The sequence below is a fragment of the Dunckerocampus dactyliophorus genome, chromosome 3 (assembly GCF_027744805.1).
Source record: "Dunckerocampus dactyliophorus isolate RoL2022-P2 chromosome 3, RoL_Ddac_1.1, whole genome shotgun sequence".
Lineage (NCBI taxonomy): Eukaryota > Metazoa > Chordata > Actinopteri > Syngnathiformes > Syngnathidae > Dunckerocampus > Dunckerocampus dactyliophorus.
In genome coordinates, this window is record NC_072821.1 from 28694192 (window position 1) to 28713540 (window position 19349).

General features: G+C 38.5%; 1 protein-coding gene across 1 annotated transcript in view; it reads left to right on the forward strand.

The window, feature by feature from the left end:
• The window catches only part of LOC129178592 (transmembrane channel-like protein 3), a 37969-nt gene that overhangs the window by 12298 nt on the left and 6322 nt on the right, over positions 1-19349 (forward strand). The window contains exons 5-17 of the mRNA XM_054770945.1: positions 1078-1184; positions 4022-4120; positions 4285-4427; positions 5189-5336; positions 5478-5521; positions 7517-7664; positions 8990-9099; positions 9173-9251; positions 11028-11282; positions 14909-15037; positions 15435-15502; positions 16567-16695; positions 19099-19209. Of these exons, the coding sequence (XP_054626920.1) occupies positions 1078-1184; positions 4022-4120; positions 4285-4427; positions 5189-5336; positions 5478-5521; positions 7517-7664; positions 8990-9099; positions 9173-9251; positions 11028-11282; positions 14909-15037; positions 15435-15502; positions 16567-16695; positions 19099-19209 (1570 nt within the window). The remainder of the gene's footprint in view (positions 1-1077; positions 1185-4021; positions 4121-4284; positions 4428-5188; positions 5337-5477; positions 5522-7516; positions 7665-8989; positions 9100-9172; positions 9252-11027; positions 11283-14908; positions 15038-15434; positions 15503-16566; positions 16696-19098; positions 19210-19349) is intronic.

Below are 19349 nucleotides of genomic sequence, written 5' to 3' on the forward strand. Positions count from 1 at the left end.
TACTGAATTCAATCTCACCAGGATGTCCACATCAACAACAGGCTCAATCCATTCCTCCTTTTTAATTATTTCACATTGTTTTTTGCATGTAAAGCTACAATTATTCTCGAAAAAATGTATTTTTTGTTCATATTTTTAAGTGTCTGGAATGGATTCATTAGATTTACATTATTTCCTATGGGGAAAATTGACTCGGTTTTTGTATGTTTTGGTTTTCGTCTGACCTTTTGGAAGGAATTAATAACGAAACCGAGCTACCACTGTATCTTACTCATCTTATCGACCTGACAGCAGTATCATTTCTGTCTACATGCTCATGTTTACAGTGTATCATCTGCTGTTTGTATAGCATGTGGAGGAGCAATCCCATTCATTAAATTACAGGTCTTATTTTGACCACGTGGGTCATTTTTGGAGTATTTCTATTGCTTTTGGTTATGAAAATTTGTGAAATGTAAATGCGGAGGAGTTTGTGTGGATGCTCCCCACACGCCACACCAAAACTGTACACCCTCAGGCAGGGGTCGGGAACCTTTTTTGCTAAGAGAGCCAAGAAAGCCACATATTTTAAAATGTATTTCCATGAGAGCCATATACAACTAACAACAACTGACAATACAACTAAATGTGTGCATTGTTAAGCATGACCAACAATTTTTGAGTATAATAACTCTCTGAATTTATTCTTTTTAATAATGTTGTTATATTGAAACTAACCAATAATAAATACTGTAAAATACTTCTTACCATTAATGTGACTTCTGTGCTTGTGGTAGAAAATGGATGAATGAATTAAAGTGCATAAAGAAGTTTTATATTTTGAATGTTATTTTTATCACTGTGATTTTTGTCAACTAAAATTACAATGAAAAAATTTTACTGTGTTAAAGCCAGAGAAGAGAGCCAGATGCAACCACCAGAAGAGCCACATCTGGCTCCCGAGCCATAGGTTCCCTACCCCTGCCCTAAGGGAAACGCTGATCACCACTATGACCATCTTGTCTTTCTCAAATGTTTTTTTTCTTACGCTATGTATTTGTGTTTTTTGACTGGATTCCAATTTCTTCTTGTCTGGAGGTCATTTTGGGTCAGGCGTTGCCTCCTACTTCATATTTCTACGCTGGCTGTTTGGGATCAACATTGTCCTCACCATCATGACTGGAGCATTCATCGTGTTACCAGAGGTCAGCACTGCACGCTATGCACATAGTAGCTATTGTAGACACACATAGTCATTTTATGGGGGGGTGACGGTACATGTACTCACTATTCTTTGTGAAACTGTCCATTTGTTGCAAAGGTGTACCGATTTACACGTTAAAAGTGATGGACTGGAAGTGTTTATTAAACTTTTACTGTTATACTTCATTCTTACTGACTTATACTACATTCTGACAGACTCCTAAAAAGAGAAGCTGTAAATTATTACACATTATTACATTTTTTTATTTGATCATTTTACAAGATTGAAGTTGCAATTTTACTAGAAAAAATGTTTTGTTTGGTTTTTTACAAGACAATGCTGTAATTCTACAGGAATAAAGTTGAAATATTTCAGAAAAATCTGAATTTTACAAGAAATTATCTTGTTATTATTTTTTTTTACAAGATGAAAGTCAGCATCTTATGAGAAAAAGTTGTAATCTCATGCAAAAAAAATGATAATCATAAAGTGGTAATATTATGTAAAAAAATTATAAGAAAAAGTAATTTTTTTGGTTCAAAAAATACAATTTTACAGGAAGAAAAAATGAATATTACAGAAAAAGCTGGATTTGACAATAAATTATTTAGCTATTATTATTATTATTATTTTTTTTTTACAAGATGCAAGTTGGCATATTATGATAAAAAGTCGTAATCTTACAAGAAAAAAGGTACAATTTTACAAGAAAAACTCCTGACTCTTCAAGAACAGAGTGGTAATATTATGCAAAAAGTTGTTTTCTTATCAGAAAAAAGTAATGAAAAAGTAATTTAGTTTTTTTTTTTATGAAAAATACTGCAGTTTTACAGGAACAAAAATGGAATATTCCGGAAAAATCTGGAAGAAGAAGAATTAATGTTAAATATTCTGACAAATTGCAATTTCACAAGATTTCATGAAGTGGGTAATTACAGGCTATCAGTTTGCAATTTTTTATATTTTGTTTTAAAAACCATTAAAGTTGTTTACATGATATATGTTTTACATTTTGTTCTTTTACTGTCCCAAACCGAACTGTCATCTTATAAGTACGTACCAAACGGTGATGATGGCGTACAGTTACACCGCTATACAATCCATGCTTTTTATTGGTTTGTGTAATATTCATTGTTTGAGGACATTATCATTAATTAGTGGAAATATAACCTCATTTTTTGCTTGATTAGTTGTGAGCAATTATTGTATATATTACCAATCAAGAGTCAAAAACGTTTATCTGGTTGTGTATGAAGTTACATCCCTTTTTTGTCTGTAGAAGGTGCGCATATTAAAAGGTTCACCCACAGAGATTGATCATGAAGTTCATGTTTTATTGCTACAACTAATAGAAATGCGCAGAAAATCCTGTTGTTTCTTTCTCACACACAGCAATGGCTGCGCTTTCATATGTGAATTTCGTTTTACAAATTGAATTTGACCTTTTTCTTTTGAATGGGTCCTTTTATTAGTAGTTAAATGTGGCATACTAGCACAGAGGAGAGCTGGGGGAAATGCTTGTAGATTTATGATCGCTGACATGGAGGGTTATCTGAGCTGTGATACGCCGTTTAAATGCTCCAATGGTTGGGACTCAATGTCCCCTGTGTCCTTTGTCTCAGCCGCACATTCTTTCATGTCACCCAGCATCAAACATCATGGATGCTTCGCCAGGTTTTCAGGGTCCCTCCCCGTTTCTGGCAACATTTTCTAATTTTATTCCAGTCTAAGAATTAAGATGCCAATGGCCTCATCACAATTTTAATGCTGGAGGTGAATCCCTAACCGCTCTGCGCTTCAAATTTTACGGCTTCAATCTATCACGGTTTTTCAAAAATCATGCTATTTGGTGGTTGAATACGACCTATTATTAGTCCAACAATATGCATATTTAGACAAATGTTACATTTTTTTTGCCTAAATTAATTTTTAAGCTTATTTTAAGCAGCTGAAACATAAGTTCCACCGTCTTGTATTATTTATTTCATCGTCTTTGTGACGTACTGTCACAAAATTGCGATGCGCAACGGGCTGAAATTGACATCAGTTTGTGCTTTATACACAACAGACACGAAGAGGGTATTCAACACTGGTTCCCACTGGTTATATACAGGGTTATTCAAAAAGAATGAACCGATTTCATGACGCAATATTTTATTAAAGAAAAGCAATAGAAAATTCCAGCCAAGTCACAAGTATTCTACTCACAATCAAGTTTTACTTCCTGTCTTACAAGTGTTGAATGTGGCCACCACCTGCAGCACGGGCAACATCAATGCGACAAGAGAACTCCACCCAGACGTGTATCAGCATCTTTCAAATTGTCACTGACTCATTCCATGACGATGCTTGAGAGCTGAAGTGATGCGTCATGAAATTGAGATAATTGTTTTTGAATAATCCTGTATATATACAGCATGTATATATACAGTATAGCTTCTATACCGTGATTCCAATTCCATGTGTTCATGGGTCATGAACATTGTCATTTATTACATTGTCATTCATTAGTGGTGACTAGCGATACATTTTATACTTTCAATGTGTTTAATAAGTGTGTGAGGCAATGGAAGAGAGAAGGTGAGCTGAATCTAATGTGATAATTACAACAGTCACTTTTATTGCAAATCGATCCAAAGTCGGAGGAAAATGTCAATGTCAAGCTAGCAGGAGGTATATGTCAAAAATAGACATTTTTATGAGCATTTCAGTTACTCGCGTTTTTTTTGCCATTTGCTGGTTTTCCTGGAAGGTAACCCCCATGAACAGCAGGGATCCTCTGCACATTTGACTTTTGCAGTATTAGTCCAATAATATTTTGTTTTGTGTTTGTGCCAGCTGCTTGCTGGAGCCCCATTTGGAACAACGAGGAGTAAAACTATTCCCAAGGAGCACCTGGCTTCTGCCCAAGACCTGGACACCATCTGGTCTCTTGGGGCAAGTCTCGCTCTCCTTTTATTTTTCCATCAATAGCACATTATCCACACGTATACCATTCATAAAGTATTACTTTACGATGTCCGTGACTTGTACTTCAAGGCTAATTTAACTTATGGTAGCTAACAAATGGTTTCCATGTCGTGTGTGGCTGACCCCAATAGGGGTACCTGCAGTACTCCGTGTTGTTCTATGGTTACTACGGGAGGGTGAGGAAAATTGGCAGTGCAGGATACCGACTGCCCCTCGCCTACTTCTTGGTTGGGATGGCTGTCTTTGCCTACAGTTTCATCATTCTGTTAAGAAAGTAAGTGGGATATTCCTTGGAACATCTTTTGCAAATGATGGAGGTTTCAAGATGGTTCTAACTATGTTTGTCAAAGAAATAAATAAAGGCTTACGTGGATGTATAGCATATGTATACTGATATGAGCACCATGTAGCAGTTACCATACTGTTAGATATTATTAATATTATGACACTTTTAGATTCAGTCTAATAGCTCCGTGCAGTGTAAAGTCACTTAGCACAGTTGCACAACACTTACATATGACTGATGTAAAAATACTGTGAGAAGAGGCAAACAAACAATAAATACATTGCTCTCACTCATTCACACTACCTTAACTTTCACTTTTACACAAACGTAACTTTCACGTTCTAGAGGGGCACGGTGACTGCCATATAGACTCTGTGTACTTTCAGTCTGGGCTCTTTCAATCTTCCTCATTGAGTCCAGCGCTGTAAACAAATACTGTATATTGCTCTTTTTTTCGAATACAAATTGAAAACCTTTTAAATTGTGTGATCATTGGCTACTTCTCAGATAGCAACACGGTCCAAAGAACCAGAAGGAAAGGCAAAAGAAAGTAATAGCCATTAAAATTGCAACACAAATACACCCATGCTGTCCCCTGTACTGGGGTCCGGCACTTTTAAAAGGTTATTAGTAAGTACGTTACATTAATAAACATTTGATCATTAGTAATCAAAGGTTTTCCAGAAAAAAGGAATGATTATCTTTCCATTGTCTGCCATCTTCACTGCCACAACATTTACTGTATGTAGAATGGCCAAGAACTCACGCCTCAGTCTGGCCAGTGCTTCTGATGAAAACTTCACGTTCTGTTGGAGGGTGTTTTGTGCCTGGGATTATCTGATTGGAAATCCAGAGGCTGCAGAAAGCAAAGGAGCGGCTATCGTCAACAACATCAGGGTCAGACGATACACAAATTGCTCTTGATATTGTACAGTATGTACATCTACACACAATAATATAATAATACGTACTACCATCACATAAAAACAGATTTGCTTTCTATCCTAAAATGCTGGCAGTGGTTGCTTTGTTTTATAGGAAGCCATTGTTGAGGAACAGGAAAAGAAGAAAGATACCAGTCTGTGAGTATCTTGCTCATTATTACACAGCATTTAGTTGATCGTATTTCATTTCTCAACTAAAACACACAAAAGGCTACTTTTCCAACTTTGCAATCGCTCCACTCCAGTTACATTTGGGGTGCATAACTGCTGACTGTATTGCAGTTGATTCTCCAAAGTTACATTTTACAAACCTTCACAATAGAAAGCAATAGAAATACTCAAAAATACTGCAATCCACAAAGTCCAAATCAAGACGTGTCTTTTCATTAATACGATCCCTCCTCCACACAGTGTGATATTACAATGGTTAGACTGCGGCAAACATGCAGCAACATCCAAATGTTCCAAACACAGAAATTATTCAGTCAAACCTGTCTATAGCGGCCACTAAAGGGAAACGGCAAAAGTGGCCGCTATAGGTAGGTGGCCGTTATAGACAGGTTGGCGGCCATTTTGAATTTGTGCGCGCACATATTAACATGTCTGTGATTAGAAGCTTGTTGTCTTTGCAGATAAATTATACTGTTACATGTTGACCAGTAGAGGGCACTGTGGGACTGTGGATAAAAGTTGTAAAAAACTACTAGGTTAATAAACTGCTGTTAATAAAGCGATTAAAGTCCATCGGCGACGTGAGTCTCTCCTTCCCGACAACAAGGGGCATTACAGTATTGACCAGTGTATTGACCAGTGACCAGTACCTTTCTTACCTTAACCCAAATACTGACTGCATGTAAACGAAGTCAATGTCACTTCCTGTCCGCCCCCCGATCAGCTCCCCCAGCACCAGAACACATTTACAGCAACATGAGCACAACTATTATATAGATCTTAAATCAGGGGTGTCCAAAGTGAAGTGAAGGGGCCATTTGCGGTCCACGGCTGTTTTTTTGAAGTGCATCGGCAACGTGAATCTCTCCTTCCCCACAACCAGGGGCATTACAGTATTGACCAGTGCACATTGTCTCACACCAGGAAATAAACGGTGTCACTGTCTGCAACAAGCTCCAAAGAAGACGGCTTTTTTTTTATCTGGAACAACTGACAGTTTGTGTGGATCTTGTGAATGATTGTGACTGAGCTAGGACTCAGTAATTAAAGTCTATACACGACGGCTTCATTGCTTAAAAAACAAAACTTTTTCGTGAATGAAGCTTCAGCTTGAGTCGGCATTTTGGCCACTATATGCAGTCAGATATTGACCAAGGGATACAAAATGGGTGGCCGCTGGCCGCGTTAGACAGGTGACCGCTATACACAGGGTCTATAACACGCAAATTTCTGCGGGGGATTTTTCAGCGGCCGCTATAGGCAGGTGGCCGTTCTATAAAGGTGGCCGCTAAGACAGGTTTGACTGCATACACAAACACCATAAAATACGTGCAACGGGAAAATGCTGCAAATGAAAAATACACACACACACACAAAACCCTGCCGCAAAACAAGTGCATAAAAGAAATACAGCAAGTTCACAGAACGAAACAGAAGTTGGCCATGCTACTAGGAAGTTAGCCAGGCTACAAGGCGCGCCAGACCTGACGGGTACCCGTCTGTAAAGTCGTAATATTTCACAGTATCATAGAGCAACCGAGTTCATAAAGAAGTCATAAAGGAAAATGTACCTTTTCATTCCGCCAACGTTCTTCTGCGCTCGTGTCTTTTAAGATGGCTATCCCTCACGTCTGGCTCCCCTGGTAGCTCGGTTAACTTCCTGGTAGCCTGACTAAGTTATGATTTGTGTTTGGAGCGTTTGGATGTTGCTGCTTGTTGGCCACCGTTTGACACAGCGAACAGATAAGTGAAAAACGTGAGCATGTATAGACAGAAATGACGTGCTGTCATGTAAACAAGATCAATAAGATAGAGTAAAATAATTTAGTTTGTTTGCCATTAGTCTTGCTTGTTTGGATATAAGTTGTTTAGATACAGTGGTATACTAAAATTTCACCTCACATAAATAACAGATGTTTGATTTTAAAAACGATTGAACATTATTTGTGTGTGTTTCCTCAGGGCTGTTCTGATCAGTCTCCGCTTATTAGCCAACATCCTGGTGCTGATGTCTCTGGCTGGCAGCATATATATCATCTATTTTGTGGTCGACCGTTCTCAGAAATTGGAGCAGGAGAAGCCGGAGCTAACGCTATGGGAAAAGAACGAGGTATATCATCATGATTAGTGGAATTAGATTATCCACCTTACAATGCAGTGAGAGTGGAGACCTGATCCGAGGACTGAGCCAAAGGACGAGGCTATCATCTTGACTGTGACAGCCAGCTGATCGTTTCATACAGTACAGTTGTACTGTCGCTGTTCAATACGCGCACAAATAGGATTAGGTGTGAATTGGGGTTGTTAGACAGGTGAAAACAAATATGTACTGATTTGATCTTGGATCTTACCAAGATTCAGTATTTTGTGTCCTATTATGTTACTTAGAACTCTGGGGTCCAGGGTAGGATTTTCCACTCTTGATTGCTTTTGTGTTTACCTAAACGGTTTGGTTGCTTTTCTTTTTTTCAGGACAACCTTACACCTATTTTGTAGTGTATTCATTATACGTCAAGTGCACATAAAAATGTTAACAAAAAACACTTCTACAATTACAGTTTTACATGCAGAAAACAATTCAAAATGCATATAAATATATAGAAATGAGATATGAAAGGGATAGATGAACATATAAGGTTCTTCTACCTTGAAGGACAACACACGGACACCACTTTTGTGTTTTGCTACGTTTTATGCGTTGTTATGTGTGCCATTTAACACATTAAATTACACTTATCTAATGTGGAAATAACGACACATCATTTTTACATCATCTGTCAGCAACAAGCCAAAAGCTCCGTCTTCGCCATCCACACGAATACGCTGAAGCCGGAGTTTTAAAAAATCTTCACCCTGGCTGGAGTTTTCCGAAAGCTCCGTTTTTAAGGGCAAAATCCTCTGTATGCGTGTGAATGAGAGACCAAGATGCATAGAAAAATATGCGTTTTTAAGATATCCGTATTCGTGTGGACAGGGCCTCAGTTGTCTATATGAATTGATGTTTACATTGCAAACTTTCAGTGGTACAGGAGTGATAGGAGTAGCAGATACTGGCACACAAGCCTAGAGCACCCTCTCGCGGCTGTCAGTGTGAAAAAAAACATATATAAGTCGCTCCGGAGTACAATTGGCCGGACCAGCCAAACCATGAAAAAAAGTGTGACTTATAGTCTGGAAAATACGATGCACAACAAATTGATTGGTTAATGGAGTGTATTTTTCTACTAATAGGAAGGCAGTGGTTTGGTTTGCAAGATGATCACCCTCGTGTGACTTTGCTTGTATCCATAGATAGGATGACAAGTGACGAGTACACCAAACAAGATAAGCATTGATGCATGTATCTACTGACTAGGGTGAAATACTTAATTACTTCCATCACTTCCATCACAGTATGTTTTATCAACCTAATATCTACCCTTTGCCTCCATCCAGGTTAGTGTTGTGGTTTCTCTCATCACCATGATCGCTCCATCTGCCTTTGAGCTTGTAGCTCAGTTGGAGATGTATCATCCAAGAACATCTCTGCGTTTCCAGCTGGCCAGGTATTTCTACTCTTTCATGTATCAGCAATATTTCATCTTCCTGCATATTGACTATGTGTTTATGTGTTCGCAGAGTGCTTGTTTTATATCTTGGGAATCTCTATAGCCTCATTATTGCCCTCCTTGATAAGGTCAACAGTATGAGCTCTGCGGTGAGTGTGTACAGCATATGGAATATCTTTTACATAGCCACAAGCTTATTTTAATCATTTTATAACCAAAGACGAGCTTCAAGTCCAGGTCTCTGGTCCTGATAAAGGGTGAAGTGTCCGACTCGTTCTGCTTTGCCCTAGGACAGACCAGCATTTCATCAGTGACGATAAAACTGGTCAAGAGCCTGGGTAAATCTCCCTGAAGGACTCAGCTGCCATACAGCGACCTGACCACATGGCTAACAGCGACTGACAAATCAGTTTTTTTCAAAGCCAGGATCTACCATCATCGAGTCCTGCCAAAAATACTTCAGTCCACAAAGTACCAATAACAACAGTAGAGGCTCTAGAGAAGTCCATCAGTCACTTTCTCAGAGCAGCATAGCTCTGTGTGACCATTCAACCAAGTTCCACTGCCCTTTTAGACGCAATGAAACTAATGATGATGCAATGATGCAAGAAACTAAAGTTGAGGCACGACTAAGACATAAAATGATAATTGACTTTTTGGCAGTTGAGCCAGGATGAAATACGAGTAGAGGTGGAGGAAGAACACTCAAGCAAGATGGTCGGCTTGTCTAGACAAGGAGCAGGTAGACCAAGTGGGAGCATGCAGATTCCCATAAAATCACGTGGGCAGAGCTTTGGAAAGTAGAATCATCTCGCATCAAGTTTCTCGTCCAATCATTTTATGATGTCTGCCCGAGTCTGGCCAACCTGCACTTATGAGCCTAAGGTGTGGCAGAAGAGGAGCACTCTGGAGCAGCTGTTTAAAAACGCTAGTGCACAGGCAGTTACCGTTGGCACCACGACCAAGTGTTAAGAGGCGGACTCCATCTGCACAGTGATCCAGCTCAACAAGACAGAAGAAGCCTGCAAGAAGTCAGCCACCTTGAATAAAGTGGGCTGAAGGCACAGCATTACCAGCCTAACTCCACAGGGGGGCTGCTCACCACAGCTGAGGACTGGAGTAGAGTATGTGAACATCCCTCCTTGTTTACTTCCCAGACAACCTACTCCACGTGTTTTGCGATCAGGCAAAATCACAGAAAAAATGCAACAAACCACATGGCAAAACATAAAAACAAACGGTAGAAAAAAGCCAAATGTCTGATAAAATATCACTTTCCTTTGTCATGTAAAGCTGGGTTATCTGTCCCTCTCCGTCACAGAGGCTTGCACTGCTCTGTAAACAAACCCCATTCTACTTTCTATAAATGCTGCACCTTCTTGGGACTGATCTGACGCAGTCCCTATGATTACTGTAAAGACCCGCTTATCACTGGACAGCGCAGAGTCTCTAGCTTCACAAACCATTGGAATTATTTTGATACAGCTACAGCTTTGATGGAAAGGGTTAAAAAACAATTTGGATACGTTCTGTGGGATGGATTAAAGAGCTTAAATGGCCATGTACTGTACGGACATACATACATATACATATTGCCTCTAGACCGTGCTTTCCCCATGTTCTCCTACAAACACAAACCTTGGAATGATCTACCCTAGCTGGGTGACCTGGGTAAGGGTGTATGAAGACACTTATGAGAAGATGTATTGAAATTCTCAGTGGGTTTAAAAATTTTTTTTTACATTCTGTCTCTCTATGTTACAATAAAGCTATTTTATCAAATACTTATTTTCCTACATACTGGGGGAAAATAACGGTCAAATCATATTAAATTTGATCTTTTTTTAATGTTTGTATTCACTCAGCTACTGGTCAAAAAATGTTAATAATTTTTTTTAATGTCTGTGTTTCTGTTTATTTCTCAGATTCAGGTGACTTCAGCTAACTGGTCGGACACCAGCTCCTACTTAGCCACAAACTCCCAGGCTGGCATGAACAGTATGTCAACCCTGGTGTCTGAAATTTCACATCACAACAGCACCATCGCGACCACTGCCGTGATGTTAGATGTGACAAACAGCAGCAGGACCGGCACAGCGACATTCTCCAACCAGACCGTTCAGTTTGGAAAAAACACTCGATCTCAGCAGGACCAGTGCTGGGAGACCTACGTTGGGCAGGTTCTGCTTGTGACTTTACTTAACGACACAATTTATACAACAATCCCTAAATCTTTTGTATTATATAGGTGAATTGCCTATGATTGACTGGTGGTATTTCTATTTGTAGCATCTTTTGAAGCTAATGCTTCAGAATTGTATCACATTCAACATCGTTTGTTACTGGATATTGTCAGTATGTACTGAAGGGAGGAACTCGTGGACCAGCGTCACCCTCTTCACCCTTCAAAATTCCAAGTTGCAGCTTGACCTCATCCTTGGGATCTGCTATTTCCTGTCGTTTAAACGGTTGCTACTGCGATCTGACTTTGCAACCCTTTTCTTGAATTAACAAACCTCTTATGGCAGTGGTCACCAACCTTTTTGATGCCAAGGTCCCTGGTCTCGGCAGTGAACCTAGACAAGATCTACTCCCTCCGTAGATATAATTTTTTAGAAAGGTTTTTAACATACAGTCAAACCTGTCGTAGCGGCCACCTTTATAGAATGGCCACCTGCCTATAGCAGCCACTGAAAAATCCCCCGCAGCAAATTTACATGTTATAGACCCTGTGTATAGCAGTCACCTGTCCAACGTGGCCCGCGGCCACCCATTTTGTCTCCCTTGGTCAATATCTGACCGCATATAGCGACTCAAGTAGGAGCTTCATGCACGAAAAAGTTTTGTTTTTCAATCAATGAAGCCGTCGTGTGTAGACAAATTACTGAGTCCTAGCTCAGTCACAATCATTCACAAGATCCACACAAACTGTCAGTTGTTCCACATAAAAAAGCTGTCTTCTTTTGAGCTTGCTATTTCCTAGTCAAACATGTAACTTTAAGAGCATTTTCACCAAAACATTACCGGAAAGTAGGCTGGGAACAGGACGTGCTCCCAGCGACGCTACAATAAAAAAAAAAAAAAACATACGCTAGCATGCATGCGGCAGCGGGAGCAAAACTGAGTTCGGTTGTACTTAATTGAAGTATTTTAGAATGTACTCACGTTATTTTTGATTAATCCCCATCCACAAATCCATCAAACTCCTCATCTTCTGTATTCGACACAAAAAAAAGCCGTCTTCTTTTCCGTTCGCTACTAGTCTGTTAACTTGTCAGTGTTATTCAGCTCCGAAGCAAAGAAGGAAACTTCTCCTGTTGCTTCTGCCAACTTTATTTATTGAACGCGGCCACCAGAGAGCAGCTCAGAACACACACACATCTCTCAGCATCGTCTCTCCTTCCTGCTTGCCCACAAGGCAAAGGTTAAACAAGCCCCACTACATAGCTGTCCAGGCAATGTAGCAATAACAAGTGACACAGTTTATTTCCTGGTGTGAGACAATGTGCACTGGTCAATACTGTAATGCCGCTTGTTGTGGGGAAGGAGAGACTCACGTCGCCGATGCACTTTAATGGCTTTATTAACAGTGGAGAACACTGCAGGACTTTACATCCATGCCAACATAAACACACTTCCCAACTCTCTCGAAACTCACAGCTAGCACTGAGCCTAGCTCTCCTGCTCGGGATGCCCACCGTCACTTCCTGATGAACTAAAGCTGTAATGACACTCTGCCGTATAAAAAGTAAAATATTAAAAACAAGCGTAAGACATTACTAGCACAGCTTTGTTCTGTGGGTCGTGGATAATAACAAGCCTAGTAGTGCTGTACAACTTTTCATCCGCAGTCCCACAGTGCCCTCTACTGGTCAAAATTATTATTTTTTCCCCTTTTTTTCCTTTTTTTTCCTCTACTGGTCAACATTCAAACTGGACGCCAAACTGGACGCCAACCTGTCCATAGAGGCCACCTGTCTATAGCGGCCACGAGAGGGAGTCTGCCAAAGTGGCCACTATAGACAAGTTTGACTGTATTTAAAGACAATGCTTTACATTATTATTGGTATTTGATGGGTTTTTTTTTAGCTTTTTGTCATTTTGCCCTTTGCTCTATTGTCGTGCCCTGGCACCTCCCGCCAGGCTTTGAGGACCGAGCTCAGGGCCGGGCGCGTGCCTGCAGAGCGGTGAGGCACACAGACGTGTTCAGTGGTCAAAATTTGTGTCTGTTTCTCACTCTCCTGGAGCGAAGGGCACTGATGTGATAATGCATTTATTTTTCCTAATATTTTTGCAATGGTAGCAGAGAGCTAGGACTGTATGTGATTTACGAAAATTCGCTGGAGCGCCTCGTCCACACAGCCACTCCAGTCAGAGAGTCAGATGCAATGGAATGTTTGATGGGCTTTATTAATATACAGTGCAGATTTTTATCCAGCTGGCTGATTTGACATTGATTGGGTAAATCCCAAAGATTGGTATTACGGATTGGTGACCCCTGTCTTATGGTCTTATGGCTGAGTTTTAATACCTACTCTCAAGAATATCTTATCTACTCTTATTTATTTTTCAATTTAATCCCTCACTGTGATTGACTGGTGACCAGTCCAGGGTATACCACAGCTCTCGCCCGAAGTCAGCAGGCTCCAGCATACCCCCGCAACCCTAGTGAGGATAAGCAGCATAGAAGATGGATGGATGGATGAATTTACTACTGAATTTACTACTGTCCAAATATTTATTTGGACACCCCTATTAACAAGAGCCACATACTGAAAAATGAAAGGATGCAAGGGCCACTTTGATATTACGTAAAGCAACACATGTAGAAATGCTAAGAAGTTATATACAATATATTACAAGAACAATCTGCAATCCAGCTTTGTCATATAGGTGAAAAAGCATATTATTAGCATAAACTTTGGTCGCTGCTCATTTTTTCTATTTTTGCATTTATTGTTTTTTAAATTTTCCAAATATTTAAACTTTCTTCTTAAATAATTGTCGTAAATTTTCTTCTCTCAATATTTCCCCAACCTAATTTTCCAGAAATGACAGCTTTATTTTGTTATGTTTTTTTAAAAATAATATTCCGATGATGTTTTTCTTAAATATTAAAATTCTATGCTACTAAAATGACATTAGTTTTCCTCATAATATTCAGAGTTCATTCTTGTAAAATTGCAACTTTTTCTTGTTAGAATGTTATTCTTGTAGCACTATAACCTAATTTCCCAAAAATGACATCATTATTCATTATTTTGTTTGTTTTCTACTATAACAACTTTAAAAAAATCAAAGTCTTTTTTTCTTTAATATTTCAACTGCATGCTAACTTGTATGCCAAATATGCTACGTTATTTTTCCTTATAATATTTTAATAATAAATAATATTTTTATTCAAGTAAAAATACTTTTTCTCAGTAGATTATAACTGTTTTCTTTTAATTAAGATTTTTTGATTTGTACTTTTGTTGTTTATTTTTTTTATTTGCTTGAAAGTAATATTTTTTTAGAACGTGCTGCTGGCCAAAAAATAACCAGCCGCGGGCCGCAAATGGTCACCAGGCCACACTTTGGACACCCCTGACCTACTGTTTACGGATGTACAATTGTATTCTAGAAGTGCACTATACTGTATAATGGGGTGCAGAGAGGCAGGATTAAGAATCAATATATTTATTCAATCAAGTGTATTATCTTATAGCGTGCAAATATAGCCCACAGTTGAGGCAATTTTCACCTGTGACGTACAGCAGGGTATTAGTTTTTTGGGTAAAACTAACCTTCCGATTGTACCGTACAGGAGATGCTGAAGCTGTCCATCATCGACATGATCTTCACAGTGGCCAGCATCCTGCTCATTGACTTTATCAGAGGCTTGGTGGTTCGTTACCTCAGCGACTGCTGCTGCTGGGATTTGGAGAGCAAGTTTGTAAGTTTTTACTATTTTTGGGCTATTTTTTTAATTATTTGTTCAAACACGCTTCCGCAGCATTTTATTTAGGAAACTTTCCATTTAAACTTGTGTTTCACTGCATCTTTCATGTTCAACTCTGTTATTGGAAATTGAATATTGTTGCATTATGTGTATTTTCATCTCTCTCCTGAAGTCTGTTCTTCCAGAAATATAGTCCACACATTTCATGGATATTTAGTATCTGCAGCTTCATGTTGAACAGTATCATTTTTTGTTAAATTCCTGTTGTTTCTTGTGTTTCTTTGAGGCTATAAAACTTGAGGAAATATAGTTTGGTGAACTCAGGGTCTGTTTTATGGAGGGAAACATTCCAACATTTTTTTTAACACCAAAATGTTCTGATTATTTTTAGCCTGAATACGGGGAATTCAAAATAGCAGAGAATGTCTTGCATTTGATTTACAACCAAGGGATGATCTGGTAAGTCAACAACTAATCATTTTATTGTGTGATTGCGGATTACTCTTGCTATACTCTTGTGCTGTGTTATGTTGTTACCTTACCTTACCTTAACTTATCTTGTGCTATGCTACGCTACGGAACGCTACACGACGCTGTTGTGTGGTATTTTCATATCTTATCTTATCTTACCTGATGCAACATTCTGTTCCGTTCTGTTTGTTTTGGTTCCGTTCTGCTACATTACCTCGTTAACATGATTATTGTTGTGTCTGTTGTGAGATAATTTAAACTAAATCTCACCAAACAATTACTGACACCAAGTGACCAATGTAGAATACTACATTCATAATTTGAATACGTCTTCTTAATGGCTTATATATGTGGTTCAGTTTGTTAGGGCATTTTTATGCTTGACAATGCTTAATTTAGGCAAAAAATACATAACACTTGCTTCAATATGCATATATTTTTTACTAACAATAGGCTGTATTCAACCACGAAACAGTATGATTTAGTAATTAATATGTTTTTGGAAAACCGTGATAGGCTGAAGCCGTGACATGTATGATGAGTGTATTCTTATTCTGCCCCATTTTTTTGACACTCAACTGCTTCCACATTTCTATCTATCTAGCAATTTTCCACATTCCCAAGATTCACACTTTTCCTGTAATTCCACATTTTCCGTACAGCGTTTCAATTCAGCTGTAGATTTTCAGCATTCACACACCAGTTTCTACACAAATTGCCTTCTCTACTTCGTCAACTACGTTAATGTTAACATTATTAATAATGTAATATTTGAGGTTGTATGACCTCCTCCAAAAAAGAAACACACACACAGAGCGCTAGCATGAGTGCAATAGAACATCTGATTAAAAAATAATAATAATCTGTCCAGTGCTGGCCAGCCTCCATGACCCTGTTCCAATAGCCTTTATGTCTCAATTCCACCTTTGTGTGCGACTCCATCGGATTTCCTAAACTCATTTCCGTGCTGTCACCTTGCGACCATAAACATAATAGATGTCTTTTACTGGTGTCGCCCAGTAGGTGTGTGAGTAACGCCTTCTTTCATGCAGGATGGGAGCTTTTTTCTCCCCTTGTCTTCCTGCCTTTAACGTGTTGAAGCTGATTGGTCTTATGTATTTGAGGAGTTGGGCCGTTCTCACCTGCAATGTTCCCCATCAGCAGGTGTTCCGAGCATCCAGGTAAGACATTTACTATTACCATCACAAACAAAAAACAAACAGGACACAGTTGTGTGTCCTTTCAATTATTTTAGACACGTGATTTTTAATTTCCCTAACGGGATTAATAAAGTATATTTATCTATTTGGCATTTAGCATCTCTTCTATGTATTTATTCTTATCCCACATCCCTTGGTAGTGTAGTGCAGTTTTTAGTTTATTTTCTATATACTAAATCTGGCATATAGTTAGTTAACTCTGGTATATGGCCGTGTATCAAAAATAAACTAAAACTGCTCTACACTACCAATGGATGTGGAATAAGAATCCAAATGCAGCTCATGACTGTTTTTTTATTTAGCTGCGACACATTCTAAAAATATAATTTTAGTCGAAAACTAAAGAAAAAAACAACAGCAAAAATGGAAAAATCAGCAGCCAAAATATTAAGAGAAAACGGTTTTAATCTAATGTGAAACGTAATTTTACGAGAATGATGCATAATATGACGAAAAATATTGTCATTTTAGTTGCAGTTAAAATATTACAGAAAAAATACGTCATTTTATAAAGTGGTAATATTGTGAGAAACAAACAAAACAACAAATAATAATAATAATTTTTGTGAAATTAGGTTGTGGTAAAAGTTATAATGTTACAGGAATAAAGTCAAAATATTAGGACTTTAAGTTTATTCATTACAAGAATAAAGTCAGAAACTCGAAATACAGTAATCCCTCGTTTATAGCGGTTAATTGGTTACAGATCTGATAGGAGTCAATGATGATAAATTGAATGTTTTCGTAGTTAGAACATAGAAAACCTGTTTACGGCTTTCTAAATACGGTTTTTAACATTTTTAGAGTTCTGTGAATATGAAATAATATGCATATAGTCACCTTTACACTCCTATTATTCTTTGTTTACGACACATTGCTCAACTCTGGCTGCTAGCTAGCAAGCTAGCGAATTAGCGAGCTAACCAGTTAGTCTCAAATGTATTTCTTCTAAACTTAAAAAGCCAAAAACTTACCACTTCTACACAGAACAGGAGGACAACTTTTTTTCACTGTATCATGTTGGACATGCCATGGCTGACTTGATGACTTCATGCAGTGTTAAGGTAATGTCTCAATATTTTGTGTCATTACTGCTGCCTAGTGACCAGAATACTACATATCATTTGTCTTTCAAAATGTTTTGACTAATAATGGACCACAGGCTGCCATGAAACAGCGGTCATTTATTAATTAATTCTGAAAAACTGCGATATTGTGAGGGATTACTTTATTATGACGAAAATGTCATTTTTGTAGCAAAACAAGCGCCACAGAAAATGGATGGATGGATTTTTAGAAAATTCGTTTGGGCAAAACATTATAATATTATAGGGACAAAGTGAAAATATTAGGAGAATAAATAAGAAGAATACGAGACGAAAATTTACGAAGATTATTGAAGAAAGAAAAAAAGTTGAAATAATTGGAAAAAAAAAGGCAAAATTGGGAAAAAAAGAGAAAAGAGCGACGTTCATACGAATAATACTCTTTGAATTTTCCCGTGCTGTGGTGGTGGATGTAAATCACAGTATATTCTGCCTCCCCCTATCCATCCTCCATGCACACACCATTATGTGTGAGAGGCCTCTCCAACTATGATTTATGTCATTTCCCTTTGCAGTGCTTATCATTCCCTCCCAGATGTGGTGGCAAATACAAGCCCACACAGTCCACTAAACAGCTGAGTGAACATTTAAGTGCACCATGAAATAAAATTCTTCTAAAGTGAGGATTGATGTATGTCCCGTCAACACACCTGTACAAGAACGGTTGACTGACTGGAAAGGACTCACTCTTGAACAATACAGACATTGATTAGAACAGCTTTGTCAATTTGTTTTTTTAAGCTTTAATTCAATGGTGTCCAGATTCTCAGAATTCTCAGGGCATTGAATCAATGACAAGTGGACTGTTCACGTTGTCACAGAAGACGCCACAGCCAAGCAGGCTGTGTCAGGTAATGCTCAAAGCCTAGATAGGACAGCTCTAGTCCTAGCCCTATCTAATCTTTGAGCATGTGTAACTGTGCAACTGGACTGTTCGGGTTTTCTTAGAAGATGTTTGAGCAGGCTTTATCAGTTCATGCTGAAAGACTAGATAGTCTAGTCTAGTCTAGTCTGAGGGTATGGTGTAGGATCCAAGTATTGATCTTTTGTGGTGAAAAACGACAGTTGTTTGAGATTTAAGCTGTCCTTTCTAGTCTTTGAATACAAACTAATGTTTTTATTTTTAGAATATGCTGCAGGTTAATGAAAAACGAGCTTTGGGACACTGCTGCTTTAATGCGTTGACGTGTTTCAGCCAATTTCTACGAACTGAAGAAAATTGTCCGCTGATCAATCACTCTTTCTCTACTTGTTGCAGATCCAATAATTTCTACTTGGCGATGCTGCTTTTCATGCTCTTTCTGTGTATGCTGCCTACCATATTTGCTATTGTAAGGTATCGGCCATCACAGCACTGCGGACCATTTAGGTAACATGGACTCTTTTCATAGATTTCATAGGTTTGTGGGTAATTGGTTAAAATTTGGCATTTCTCAGAGCATTCACTAACCAAAGCAATAGATCCAATAGGTTTAAGTGTCAGGTTAGCAGGTAGCAGGTGTGGTAATA